Below are 14,776 nucleotides of genomic sequence, written 5' to 3'. Positions count from 1 at the left end.
TTAACGGTTTTTGATGAGCAGAAACATTTAAGTGTGACAAACATACAAAAGAATAAGAAATCAGGAAGGGGGCAAATAGTTTTTCACACCACTGTATACAATATAAATGTCACAGTATAACCTGAGCTTAGTGACCCACTCACTATATACTGTATATATACAATATAAATGGCACAGTATAACCTGAGCTTAGTGACCCACTCACTATATACTGTATATATACAATATAAATGGCACAGTATAACCTGAGCTTAGTGACCCACTCACTATATACTGTATATATACAATATAAATGTCACAGTATAACCTGAGCTTAGGGGCCCACTCACTATATACTGTATATATACAATATAAATGTCACAGTATAACCTGAGCTTAGGGGCCCACTCACTATATACTGTATATATACAATATAAATGTCACAGTATAACCTGAGCTTAGGGGCCCACTCACTATATACTGTATATATACAATATAAATGTCACAGTATAACCTGAGCTTAGGGGCCCACTCACTATATACTGTATATATACAATATAAATGTCACAGTATAACCTGAGCTTAGGGGCCCACTCACTATATACTGTATATATACAATATAAATGTCACAGTATAACCTGAGCTTAGGGGCCCACTCACTATATACTGTATATATACAATATAAATGTCACAGTATAACCTGAGCTTAGGGGCCCACTCACTATATACTGTATATATACAATATAAATGTCACAGTATAACCTGAGCTTAGGGACCCACTCACTATATACTGTATATATACAATATAAATGTCACAATATAACCTGAGCTTAGGGACCCACTCACTATATACTGTATATATACAATATAAATGTCACAGTATAACCTGAGCTTAGAGGCCCACTCACTATATACTGTATATATACAATATAAATGTCACAGTATAACCTGAGCTTAGGGACACACTCACTATATACTGTATATATACAATATAAATGTCACAGTATAACCTGAGCTTAGGGGCCCACTCACTATATACTGTATATATAGAATATAAATGTCACATTATACTGTATATATAGAATATAAATGTCACATTATACTGTGTATATAGAATATAAATGTCACATTATACTGTATATATAGAATATAAATGTCACATTATACTGTATATATAGAATATAAATGTCACATTATACTGTATATATAGAATATAAATGTCACATTATACTGTATATATAGAATATAAATGGAACATTATACTGTATATATAGAATATAAATGGCACACTATACTGTATATATATAGAATATAAATGTCACATTATACTGTATATATAGAATATAAATGTCACAATATACTGTATATACAGAATATAAATGGCACATTATACTGCATATATAGAATATAAATGGCACATTATACTGTATATATAGAATATAAATGTTGCAATATAAGGCTAAATAGTACTTGATTACGATTCTCATTACATGGCAGCTCTAAAACCAGTGCAATTAGCATCAAGATTGAATAATTATCCCTGCAGCATTAGCTTATATGACAGATAAATCTAATTTTCTTCTTGAACAACCCCTAAATGTAGCTTGTCAACAGCTGCCCAGAGCACACTGAGCATGTACAGTGTCACTGACACTCCTAACAGAATCCAAGGTGGGAGCTTCTGTGCACAACTTTGTAGACCAGGATCATTACTACTATAGAGATGGTGAATATTTAGGCTGGTGCAGTAAGCTCAGTATATAAAATTGCATTTCTAGCCCTATACATTTTTAGGGTTTAGCTCTCTTTTAAACGCAACAAGTAAGGTTTGTGCTGTGTAGATGCCAGTGGCTGGCTTTATATAGGAGAAAAATAACTTAAAGCCCAGCATTAATCTTACTTGTTGAGCAAGTTTGATGAGCTACCAAAAGAAATGGAAAAGCATCAGGTGCCCTGTATATAATGAGATGTCCCACACTTCTTAGGCATTTTAAAATGTCTTGTTCTGCATGTTACCTGTGACATTATTTCATATATTTATATTTTATTGACTTGCACTGTTGCCCCTATTATTCATTTACAATAAAAGATTTACAGCAGTCCTATAGATAATGCATTCATACAAAGGGGGCTCAAAGTATTGAATCATAGAACCCCAGGTTTGTTTAGGTCGAAAGCTCCAGGATAATTTGCTCTCCTGGCCATTATAGCACAAATATGTATCTGTTTTTAGAGCAATTGCGTTGAACTGTTTCTTTAAAATATATAGTGATTGTGTAACACGGCCATGAGGGGTTGTTATTTATGGGTTTATGGGAACCAGAAGTTGATTTTGCAGTTGTGGCGTTTTAGAGAAAGTGGTTAAGGCAGGTGTTATTCACACTCTTTGCATCTGTCTCTCCAGGGAAACCAGACGTCTGGGCACCTTTTGAGAAGGCTCAAGTGTTTAATGCAGACTTGTCATTGTCAAGGAGGCTAAAGTGACATTGCAGTTAATCCTGCTGCTGTACCATGTGACCCAGGCCGTAACTTATTTCCCTGCTGAGCCATCATCCACACATTAACTGGATGCTTTGTTCTGGCTGGATACCCTCTCCACGACTAAGAACTTTGGATATGGACAACTAGGTGCGTGGAAACCTCTGGAGGATGAAACAGATAAGGGGGGTATCCATTATTATGCTCATCAACCATCCAAAAGGAGCTGCTTCAACGCCAACGTGAGCACATCTGTCCACTATAATTGTGAGTGCCAGGCTGACTGCCCATTGCAGATCAATTTCTACCTATCAAGAGACTTTTGAATTGTGAACAAGAGACATTTTAAACTGTACAACATCTTATGACTATATCTGGGTTTTTTTTCATATTGCTTGGCTTGTCAAGACTAATTATATATATATTACATAGTTAATTTGGGTTGAAAAAAGATAAAAGTCCATCAAGTTTATCATATCATTTGACTTTGTCTACGTGCACGGTGCACGACAGGAGTCCAAATGTTGACCATGACGGCAATGTACATGAATGGAGGGGGGGTGGGCAATCCGCGGTATGCCCGGTGGAACCGGCAGGACAGCCTGGAGGACTACGTCCGGTCCGAGTGCTATGAGCAGGATGCAGAAGGGAAGCAGCGCAAGCTCACGCCCTTCGAAAAGCTCACCCAAGACATGTCACGTGATGAGAAGACTGTCAAGGAACTGACCCTGGGCAAGAGAATTGGCCTTTACCGAATGCGCGGAGAAATAGGGAGTGGCAATTTCTCACAAGTGAAGCTCGGCATTCACGTCTTGACTAAAGGTAAAATGCACAAACACTAGGCAAGAGACTGGGGAGCTGGGGACTAAGCTTGCCAAGTCACCTTTTTTTTAAAAAAAGGCACAGATAAAGTCTGCGTGTTTAAATTTATTCAGATGCAAAGAAACTACTACAGTCTGAAAAATGCATCTGGATAAACTGCTAAGCAGCCACAAGGAATGTAGATAAATTATGAATTTAGGTGTGGGTATATATATATATATTGTGTGTAGATACCCCAACAGTGCATGTCCCCAGGAATGTATGTAGTGTCTCTGGACACAAGTGGCAAAGTCTAGTAACCTATAGCAACCAATAAGATTTTTGCTTTTAAACCGGTAACCAGTGAATGTTACCCATTGATTGGTTGGTTGGGTATTTCCTATAAATTGGGCAATATGCCATATTTATTAAATGACACCCCAGGTTTGCAAACCCTTGCCATGGAGACAGGACTACTCCTTCTGTGGTCATATAAAAATGTGAAATTTAATACTGGTATAATATAGCCTGCACACTTGGCCCTGTCATTTGATGAGCATTATGGAGTTTGCAGCTAGAAGGACACATGTTTACTTCTACCGAATAGAAGTCTGTCTACCCCACCCTTATCTACCTCCCTGGTAGGAGAGAATATATTCAAGCTCACTTGTCAATAGTTGCAAGTGAGTAAAGCCGACTTTGCGGGGCCAAACTATTTATATAAAATTTGACTGTCTAACTCAGTGATCCCAACCTCTTGATGTTGCTTTAATTGGCCTTAATGTAGGTGCCCATTATTAATCTCTGGATTGGAGACAAGTTTTGGAAGCACAGAGATGCAGTTTTACTCCACGCAGAGCCTCACATGTGGCTACCAAATAACCAATCACAGCCCTTATTTGCCATGCCCCGAAAATGTTTTCATGCTTATGTGGCTCGTCCAACACTTTTTACATCTGAGTGTGGCTTGCGAGGAAAAAAACCGTTGTGGATCCCTGGTCTAACTTATAGCTGCTTAGTTGTCCTTGGACTCTGGCAGCCTTCAGCCGCTAGTGTGAATTATGAATTGTATTTCAGAAACAACTTTAAAAGTTGAACAGTTGGGCAACAGTGATATATAGTGTTTCATGGCTCTCTGAATGGCCAGAAGTTGTGTAAATGGAGTCCTAGTTGAAACCATAAAGGAAACTCTAGCCACAAACTACACTAAGGGGCACATTTACAAAAGCACGAACGCTCCGAGTGTATTTCCGCCGATTTTTTCGGGCGTCCGCACGATTTTTTCGTACACCGCACGACTGTTTCGTACACTGCACGACTTTTTCGGACGTTTGCACGAAAAAATCGGAAAGGTTTTACCGCTGTTTACAATTGTTCGGTACGAAGATTTCGTGACTTTCGGATCGCCAATACGATATTATCGTGACTAATACGATTTTTTCGTAAGCATTTTTGTGATATTTGCGATCTTCCGAAATTTTCGTTTCCAATGCGATTTTTTCCCATTCATGATTCGGATTCGTGGATTAGTAAATGTGCCCCTATGACTGAAACAGGAGACTAAAACAGGTAGACATATATACATTGTCAGGCTACTTATGAGCAGCTCTGCCTAAATGCTTGGTGCACAAGTAAATGGACTGAGTAAGGAAACTGACATCAGTTTTCTCTGTGTCCCAGCTGCTCATTTAGGTTCCTTGCAATTTGGGGTTCTAGGCCTGTGAGTGCAGGGCAAACAGTTGATTGGGGTCCCTCAGTGAAGGGGTCTAAGTTGATTTTGGGCATTGCTGTTCTGTATGTATCCCATAATATATCGGGTGATCTTTGTACTCAGTGCTGAATGTTGTGGGATTAACTGTACCATAATCATATTCACACTTTGAATGAGGGACATTAAAGCTCTTCTGCACTGCGCCACAGGGAAAGTCAGTAAAATGACTGCAGAGACCATTAAACGATTTGGGCATGGTCCCTTAAAGGTAACAATTCCAAAATAAAAGTAAGAAAAGGCCAGTACTCCTTCTAACCCAGTGTTGCACTGATGGATTGCCAGTAACACTCCTATGACAGTTATTGCTTTATCCTAAATTGTAGCGTCAATCCAAAATCAATAAGGACATTAGTTTATTCACAAAATGCAAGTCAGCTGTGTGTGCTAGTGCAAAATGCTAAGGGAAAGTAACACCCCCTAACAGCAGGTATAAATTCCCAGGATCCCTTGTATCCATGCACCCTGTGTTTCCCAACACACTGCTCTGGAACACAGTGGGGTTCTTACTAATGCTCAAGGCAAGTGGTCTGACTCAATACTTTGTTATCTGTTTTTCAGAAAAAGTTGCTATAAAAATCCTAGATAAAACCAAGCTGGACCAAAAAACCCAGCGCCTGCTGTCCCGTGAGATCTCCAGCATGGAGAAGTTGCACCACCCCAACGTGATCAGACTCTATGAAGTTGTGGAGACCTTGTCTAAGCTGCACCTTGTGATGGAGTATGCGGCGGGCGGTGAGCTCTTTGCCAAAATAAACACTGAGGGGAAATTATCGGAATCAGAAAGTAAAGTCATCTTCTCTCAGATACTGTCTGCTGTCAAGCACATGGTAAGGTACCATCTTTATATTATTGTTTTGGTAATGAAAACTGATTTTTTGAATGTATGAAAATCCAAATTTTTTTTATTATAAAGCATTACTCCACCCTTTCAATTTCCTCTCCCTCCCCAGAGACTTCCTTCCCCTACTCATCATTATGTACATGCCAAGATTCCCATTATGTAGGGTTTGAAATATATGCAGGCCAACATTAGGCTGTATTACACACTTGCTTGGTTTGGGCAGCTGTGGGGGAGGGCTCTCACAGTCTGACTCCAGGGTTCATTTAGACCAGCGTCTCTTAACCTGTTTTCTTGATTCACCCAAATTAAGCTGCACTCACAACCCAAACCCAAAAAAGTCTAAAAACCCTATTTCCCTACTGTCTCCATCTTGCCCTATTTCCTCTATCTTGTCCTACTGTCAGCATCTTGCTCTACTTTATACATCTTGCGTTACTGTCTCCATCTTGTGGTACTATCACCATGTTGTAATACTGTCTCCATCTTGCCCTGTTTTCTCTATGTTGTCTTGCTGTCTCTATCCTGCAATATTTTTTCTATCTTGCCCTACTCTCACCATCTTGTGGTTTTGTCACCATATTGCCCTGCTGTCTCCATGTTGTAATACTGTCTCCATCTTGCTTGTTTTCTCTACCTTGACCTACTGAGCCATAGGTTAGGAACCTCTGATCTCTTCACTTTCCTTACTTCTTCTGGCAGTGGCCTGGTTGAAACCACATAGCTAAAGACCCTACTTTATAGAAGTAGTAAACAAAACAAAATATATTACACCATATAGGCAACTGTCACAGAGCAACCAGCTAAATATGTTTTAAATAAGTCTAATACCCAGTAAGGCAGTGATCCCCAACCAGTGGCTCGTGAGCAACATGTTGCTCCCCAACCCCTTGGATGTTGCTCTCAGTGGCCTCAAAGCAGGTGATTATTTTTTAAATATTGGCTTGGAGGCAAGTTTTAGTTTCATAAAAACCAGATGGACTGCCAAACAGAGCTCCTATAGGCTGCCAGTCCCCATAGGGGCTACCAAATAGCCAATAACAATCCTTATTTGCACCCCCAGGAACGTGTTTTATGCTTGTGTTGCTCGCCAACTCTTTTTACATTTGAATGTGGCTCAGGGGTAAAAAAAGGTTGGGGATCCCTGCAGTAAGGCATGACATAATGTTAATCACATTGATAGTCCAGCCCAGCAGTTTCCCTAGGAACATGCTCAGGACAAATTTAAAAGCCATGCTACATGTTTTCACCTGTGGTTATAACATTGGTTTCCATATGTTTCAAGTGACTACCCTGAGAATTACAAATCAAATTAAACTGGGGCAAGAAAAGTACGCTAACACTACCCTTATTTTTCCTCAGCACGACAACCAAATCATCCACAGGGACCTTAAAGCTGAAAATGTATTCTATACCAGCAACACCTGTGTAAAGGTGGGAGACTTTGGATTCAGCACGATAAGCAAAAAAGATGAAACCCTGAACACTTTTTGTGGTTCTCCGCCCTATGCCGCCCCTGAGCTTTTTCGTGATGAACACTACGTTGGTGTTTTTGTTGATATCTGGGCTTTGGGCATACTCCTGTACTTCATGGTGAGTGGCAGTATGCCATTCCGAGCAGATACTGTGGCCAAACTGAAAAAGTGCATTCTTGATGGAACATACACCATACCTCCTTATGTGTCAGAACCGTGCCAGAAACTAATCAAGGGGATGCTACAGCCTATCCCTTCGGACAGGTGCAGCATCGATTACATCATAAACAGCGAATGGATGAATGGGATACAATACCCCAAGCCATTGGAACCACTAAAACTAGATCCCAAACATCTCTTTGATGGAACTCCACTGAAGGACGAAGACTCAGAGGTGAAGAACATTTTAGATAATTTGGGCATCACAGAAGAACATATTATTAACAATCGGGGAAAAGACTCCCGCAGCTCCATAACTGGAATATACAGGATCATTCTTCACAGGGTCCAGAAGAAAAGAGCGGTGGAGAGTGTCCCAATCATCACAAACCCAGAACCAAAAGAAAAGTACATGAAGAGGCCTCACAGAACACACCGGGAAATAAGGCATACCTCTAAATTTTGTACCATTTTATAAATTGCATTGCTTTGTGTAATGAACAGGTGACCTTGTCCTTAGGCACTTGCTTTTGTAACTTTTATATTTGACTTGATGCCTTTTCTGATACTGGCAGATCTTTTTAAAGGACTAAGTTGTCCCCAAACATTTTCCTTTATAAAAATTTGCTGGAAGGTATAGCCCATCAGTGAATCTGGTGTGCCAATATTAGCATTTGTAAGTACAGGTTGCTAGGTGTGAACATTGTCTGGGAAAACTCAAGTTTACTAACTGGGGCTAGCAATCACAGATACAGTTCAGTGCTTTCCAGCAGTCATTGGTGTCTTTAAGTGAAGCTTGATAAAGAGTTATCATGTTTGCCCATCAAAACTATCACTTATCAACAAAATCATCATATAATGTAGGTTACGCCTGTTCTAGACCAAGGGACCCGTGGTTACAAATAATACTTTTGTAGTTCTGAGCAGCAAATATCCAGTCTCACAAATAAGGTTTAGTAAATGCATTGAAGACCAGAGGATATTTCGGTTTGTTGCATTGCCATGATAGAGGTTGCAGCACATATGCTACAGCAGGGATGTCAAACTCACAAGCTTATGCAGTGGTGTCCTAGAACTCTCAGCCAGGGTTTATGGAGTGTTTTAGCTCCAGTTCACAGTAGCTGAAGAAATTGTGCACCAAAAATGCAAGTACATTATATGAGCAGATAAGTTCCAAAGCTTGATGATGGCAATGCTTGCAAGCCAAGGAATGCATAATGGAAGTATAATAACTTTTCGGCTAAGATACACATTATTGACCCTGGGCCCCAATGCTCACTGCCCTAAAGCCCCATGCCCTATATTCTGATCAGTTTCTTTTTGCCATTAAGTTAAAAGAATGCCCTTTGTTTAACAGACCAAAGTGATTTGCAGGTTAGTGTGAAAGTGCCTTACCAGAGGGAGTAGCTGTATATAGTAGGCATGGGAAATTTGCTGATCTTTAGTCACTGTGGACTACAGTTCAGAGCATCCCAGCTGGGAATTCTAGTCGAGCCACAAGATTGACAGATTTAGGTTGGCATCTCTGTTCTATCTTAGACAGTAGGGTTTTATGAACATTGACCTTACGGTAACACTGTCCCCATTGCCTCCCTGGCATTATATGTCTTTCATTAACATCAAGTGACATAATTGCCTCAGCACAGGTAGATATGTTGTCTTACATATATACAAGAATTCCGTCCTCTGGTCTAATATGCCTAAAACGGCTGAAGTAAGTAGTATATAAAAGAAAGTTTGTCTAGATTATGATGGAGTTCATCTAAGATATGCAGTTGCAAAGGAAGAGCAAGTCCAATTGGATAGTGTAGCATAGACTATGAGAAGTTCAGTGTTCAGTATTGGTGGACCCTTCCATCTGACCCATAGAAATCCATATTTTCAGACTTCAGACTTCAGACTTGAACCTCACACCCTTTGTCCCACTGCTTCATTGTGGAAGCAGAGGTGAGAGTAAGAAAATGTAGAAAGAAAATGGAAGAATATTTAATGGGAAGAAGAACTGAAAGAATGAATGAAAGAGTAGAAAAAAAGGGGGATAGGATAAAGGAAGATAAAAGCAGGGGTTGGGGTGATACCGAAGAATAAAGGGGTTTAAGAAAAAGAAAGAAGGGAAGATAAGACAAGGGGAAGAGAAGGTAAAATAAATGGGTAAACCAGCAATGAGGAAATAGAAAAAAGAGAATGGGTGCTAGTAAGTGGATAAGGGTAATGAAAATATGGATAGAAAAAAGGGAGAAAATGTGAAGGACAAAGAAGTGCTATAGTAGGAAACAGGGAGAAACCTTAAATGAGCTGGGAGGTGAATGCAAAGAGTAGAGCAGAAACACAAGCAGAGAGCTGGGCCCTTCTCTCAGGTCCTTTCGTTGGCCCCCCGGAATCTCAGTATGAAATAGGGGGGCATATTATTTAAGCTACGGATGGTCATGAACACTCTACAAAGAGTATGAATAATCCTTTCATTCTGATACCCATTGGGTAAAGAGATTTTATAAACCTTGACAGAGTTTTGTATATTTAGCTGTAAATTTCAATGACTGCAATTGCCTTTGTCTTTTCTACCTGTAACCAAGAATTTTTCACATTTCTTTTTGAGTTTTTTTTTTGGGGGGGGGGTCGGTTTGCTTTGCAAAAATGCCTGCTTAGACACTCCGATAACATTGTTAAAATGAGCTCCTTTATTTATAAGAATAAGCCAGTTTTTTTATGGAGGCCTCATTTTACCAAAGTGCTTGCAAGTATCTATGTCTTCATGCAGTCTTCCTTCTCGCCATTTCTGTATCACAGCAAATTAACTATTTGGGGGCTCTAGGAGGCAACCCCAAGTTTACTATAAATTAAATCCTGAACCCCCCAACCCAGGTTCTTAGTGGGCCAACTGGGGTTGGTTTGAAAAAAACATGGCGCCAAGTTAAGTGGGTGTATCTTTAGCCATTACACTCTGTGTATCGGAACTTCTAAAGTGAAACTGCAAATCAAGAGAAGAAAGAGGCATGGCCATTTATATATTTTGCTCATTCTGTCGTGGCCATTTATATATCCTGCTCCATATATATTCTGCCCCATACCTCCACTTATGTATTCTGTTCCATACCTACAATCAGAGGAGTGGCCATTAGTATATTCTGCTCCGTACCTACGGTTAACAATAACCAAGCTGAACAGATCTGAAATTCTATATTTTCTGGCTGATTGGAAATGACCTCTGTTGCTAAAGTAGCTTGCAATGCATTGCATATTTTTAAAAAACATTCTATTGAAATGTATCTTTTTCTACTGGATATTCAAAACCATGCTGTTTATCAGCCAGTATATGTGCAATGTGCATAACCTGTTGGGTGCCCAAACACCAGGACAGGTGTAGTTTAGAGACGGCTGCTGAATTTCATGCTTATCCCATGTAAGCTGGGGCCCTAACTAGACCTGCGCCTGTGCTTAGTGCATAGCCTGGTAAATATATTTGGTGCTAATGCTACATGGTGTTAATGTTATCTGGTTTGCAATGCATTGCAGGCACCTACGCTACTGAGGAGCTGTGAGTGATAGGGGGAATCCGGAGTTCGGCTTATGGAGCAGAAGTGATTCTGTTGCACGAGGAATCTGGCTTCAGTCTTCGGCTATCTATATTTTATGTTGAACATTTGCTGCACACAGCCAAGAAGTTTCCAAATGCAGGATAAATATGGCCCTAAGGGCATCTCATCTTGCTCTACAGTTCTGTCATTACATAACTATTCTGATGGTAAAACCCCCTTTCCTCCAGTCTCAGCCTATGTCCTGCCAGTGAACTAGCCGCTTCATTATATTGAGCTTGTGTACATTATTAAGTGCCATTCATCTACTCCTGAGGCGCCAAGGATCATAGGAAAGAAGTGATACATTCCCCAGTCTAAAAGACCATACTGGTTACCAGTTCCCTCCCCAAAAACATTAAATCAAAGGGCCCTTCCCTAACTGAACGCTGACTCCCTACAGCATGGATCCCCAAGCCACAGTCAGATGTAAAAAGTGTTGGGGAGCCACACAAGAATGAAAAAAGTTCTTTTGGGGTGCCAAATAAAGGGCTGTGATTGGTTGTTTGGTAGCCCCATATGGTCTGCTAGTCTGCAGGAGGCTCTGCTTGGAGTAAAACTGTGTCTCTGTGCTTCCAAAACTTGTCTCCAAGCCAGAAATGTAAAAATGGCACTTACTTTGAGGCCACTGGGAGCAACATCAAAGGGGGGTGGAGAGCAACTTGATGGCATTAGATGGTGATACCTAAGGAATATGGAGGGCAAAGTCCTAATGATGAGACTGGAAGAGAGCCTGAATAAATGCGATTCTCTGAATCCAAGATGGAAGCTAATGCTGTAGGCATAGGCCATTGAGCCTGCAGGCAAATACTGAGATTTTAATGAATAAGTTGATGGGGCAGACCTTTACCTTGAAGTGAGTTTCAAAAATACATTTTCAACCATAAAGTCATCAGTTCTCCAGGTCTCTCCTATTAAAATGAGTCCTTCACAATAACAAGCCAGTGTGAGAATAAGCTACTGGCAAGGCAGGAGTGGCAGAGAAAACCCTGGCACTAAACTACTTACACTGGTTACCTTTTAAGTGCAAACGTTGGCCGTTGGGCCTATTCCTTCCTACTGTATATGAGAAGGGTATTGTGTCTGTGCACTCTCCCCTCTAACCCTGAATGCATAAGTTCATGTGATTGCATGTGCTCTATTTCTCCCACTTAGCCTGTAATCCAGGTGCCTCCATCCTTGGCCCTGTCCTTTCTTCCAGCTGTGGCTTGCTGAGGATGATGGGTACTGTAGTTCTGAACAGCTGGAAGGGCCAAGGTTGAGCACCGCTGTTGTGAAGTGATGGACCATTGTTTTCTAAGGAATAGTGACATAATAACGTATATATCACTCCTGTGTGTCGCCTGAGAGCACGACTGTATGCTGTAGCGCTGGGCAATTCCAAAAACGACACCTATTGTAACTAAATGCAGTTTGTATTGAAAGCCTTTCAGTTATTTTTCTTGTGTTCTATAAATCACTATTTTAATACAACATGAAGCTTGTGTTATTATTGACATTGAAAGTAATTTATTTAGGAACACTGACTCGGGGGGGGGGGGGTGTAACTACTGAGCCTCCTTTGTTCTTTGGGACCCTGGTTACTGATCTAAAGTATAAAATCAGAAATCATTGCCATAAAGCAAGGCAGGGCTGCTGCTGTTTGCTGCTAATATTATACATAGCCACATGAGCACAATCAGAAATGTTACACAAACAGATTTTTACCTCCTTTACAATGAAAAGTGTGAAAGCTTCATGGACCCTATTCTCCACATAAGCCATAAAATGCAGGCAATATTTAAGACACAGATTTGCCTGCTCACCCATCATCGCGAATCAAGTGACTGTAATGCCTGGCTATTTCCAGTGCTCTGATTTGTGACTTTTTGGCTCATGTAAGGGACAAAATTGTGGCCTCCCTTATCAGTCAGATATTGATAAAGAAAACTGGAAAATGCTACAGGGTGAGGCTGTAGACACGGTCCTCACCCCCACCCCCAAATGGTCTGTACTGACCTCCAATTTGGCCCACCACTAATGCTCAAGACACAATATATGTCTGGCAGTGCCCATGCCCCCCTTGCCATTGCAACTTGGCCACGCATAACCTGCTGTTGCACTGACCCATGTGACCAACTGGTCCAGCCAGCATAGGGGTAGTCATAGCAGCAGGGAAGGGGACTTGAACACATCAGGCAGAGATACCGTAACTTTATAACATTTTACTGGTGTGCACCTGTCTGGGGACCTGTACAACCTTACCTCTTCTGTGGAGCTATTGCACTGAGGAGGGACCAGACCAAATGACAGAACATACAAGGGGGGGGGGGGGGGTTGTGAAAGTCCATTAAAGGAACAGTAACACCAAAAAATTCAAGTGTATAAAAGAAATTCCAATATAATGTACTGCTGCCCTGCACTGATACAACTGGTGTGTTTGCCTCAGAAAGACTACTATAGTTTATATAAAGAATGCAGCTGTGTAGCCATGGGGGCAGCCATTCAAAGGAGAAAAGGCACAGGCACATAGCAGATAACAGATAAAACACTATTGTATTCTACAGAGTTTATCTGTTATCTGCTATGTAACCTGTGTCTTTTCTCCTTTTTTCCAGCTTGAATGGCTGCCCCCGTGGCTACACAGCAGCTTATTATATAAATTATAGCAGTGTTACTGTAGCAAACACACAACTTTTACCAGTGCAGAGCAACAGTACATTATATTTAATTTACTTTAAAACTCTTTTTTGGTGTTACTGTTCCATTAAGGACTATAGTCTGGCAAAGATTCTGCTCAGTTTTAGGCTATGATTTTTACACAGAAGTTAGCTGGTCTGTCAGAAACTATTTATAACTTAATTAGAACCTAGTAAACAGTAAAACATACAAACTTATATGTCGCACTCCTGGTCAGTATATTGGTACAATCCAAATGATTTTTCCTGTCAGGAGTTTAACCTCTTACAGATCAGAGATAAGGAAACTGAAAAAATGATATATGTATATTTGTTTAGGGCATCAGCCCCCCTCCTGAACCGCCGCATTTCCAACTCACCCGCTGCTTGTGGATCGGTGCACCATCCAGCCGAAGAATCTCCTGTCTTCATTCCTTGGCGCCGACATTTTAAAACTGCTTACATCACTTCCCGCCTTGCGCCTGCTTCTAATGCGCATGCGCCGCTTCCTGACCCCGGTACTGACGGCGCGCTTATGGTGCGCGCTCATAGGGGCCGGCTCAGAGGGTTCTGAATGGGGAGCGTGCCTGCTTGTGCGCGCCCACAGATCATAGACATGCGCACGCGCCGCCTCAGTTCCTCGGTCCTTAAGTCAGTGCAGGAGTGATGCATCATGGGAACTTTCTTCACACAGCTCAGTGCTTTTTTTCCCGGTTTGGCTTCTGAACTTCTAAACCATCGCTATATGGGGAGACTTAAGGGCACTATTGACACAGGGGATGGCAAACCTGCAGATTGAGATTAACTCATATGTAGCCTTTCCTTCTCCTTTAAGTTAACGGTGTTACACACGGCCCCCTTTTGGTTCACAACAAGGTTACAGACACAGGAAAACACTGGTGTATCAACCACAGTTCCAAGAATATCTAGAAGAGCTTCATCCTAAAAGACCTTCAAGATGGGCTTTCAGGTGTATCTAGGAGAGTTAATAAGCATCCTCCCCAATACTCATCCTAAAGCTAGCTATACACCATGAGATCCACTCA

General features: G+C 41.0%; 1 protein-coding gene across 1 annotated transcript in view; it reads left to right on the top strand.

Annotated features, from left to right (window-relative positions):
- Window positions 1–9,509, top strand: part of nim1k (NIM1 serine/threonine protein kinase) — a 39,951-nt gene extending 30,442 nt beyond the window's left edge. The window contains exons 2-4 of the mRNA XM_002933034.4: window positions 2,384–3,279; window positions 5,588–5,856; window positions 7,230–9,509. Coding sequence (XP_002933080.2) covers window positions 2,979–3,279; window positions 5,588–5,856; window positions 7,230–7,979 — 1,320 coding nt within the window. The 5' untranslated portion in view covers window positions 2,384–2,978 and the 3' untranslated portion in view covers window positions 7,980–9,509. The remainder of the gene's footprint in view (window positions 1–2,383; window positions 3,280–5,587; window positions 5,857–7,229) is intronic.
- The last annotated feature ends 5,267 nt before the right edge of the window (window positions 9,510–14,776 follow it).

Source organism: Xenopus tropicalis, chromosome 1 (genome assembly GCF_000004195.4).
Source record: "Xenopus tropicalis strain Nigerian chromosome 1, UCB_Xtro_10.0, whole genome shotgun sequence".
Lineage (NCBI taxonomy): Eukaryota > Metazoa > Chordata > Amphibia > Anura > Pipidae > Xenopus > Xenopus tropicalis.
The sequence above is the reverse complement of the archived record's forward strand: the minus strand, read 5'-3'. Positions and strand labels throughout refer to the sequence as shown.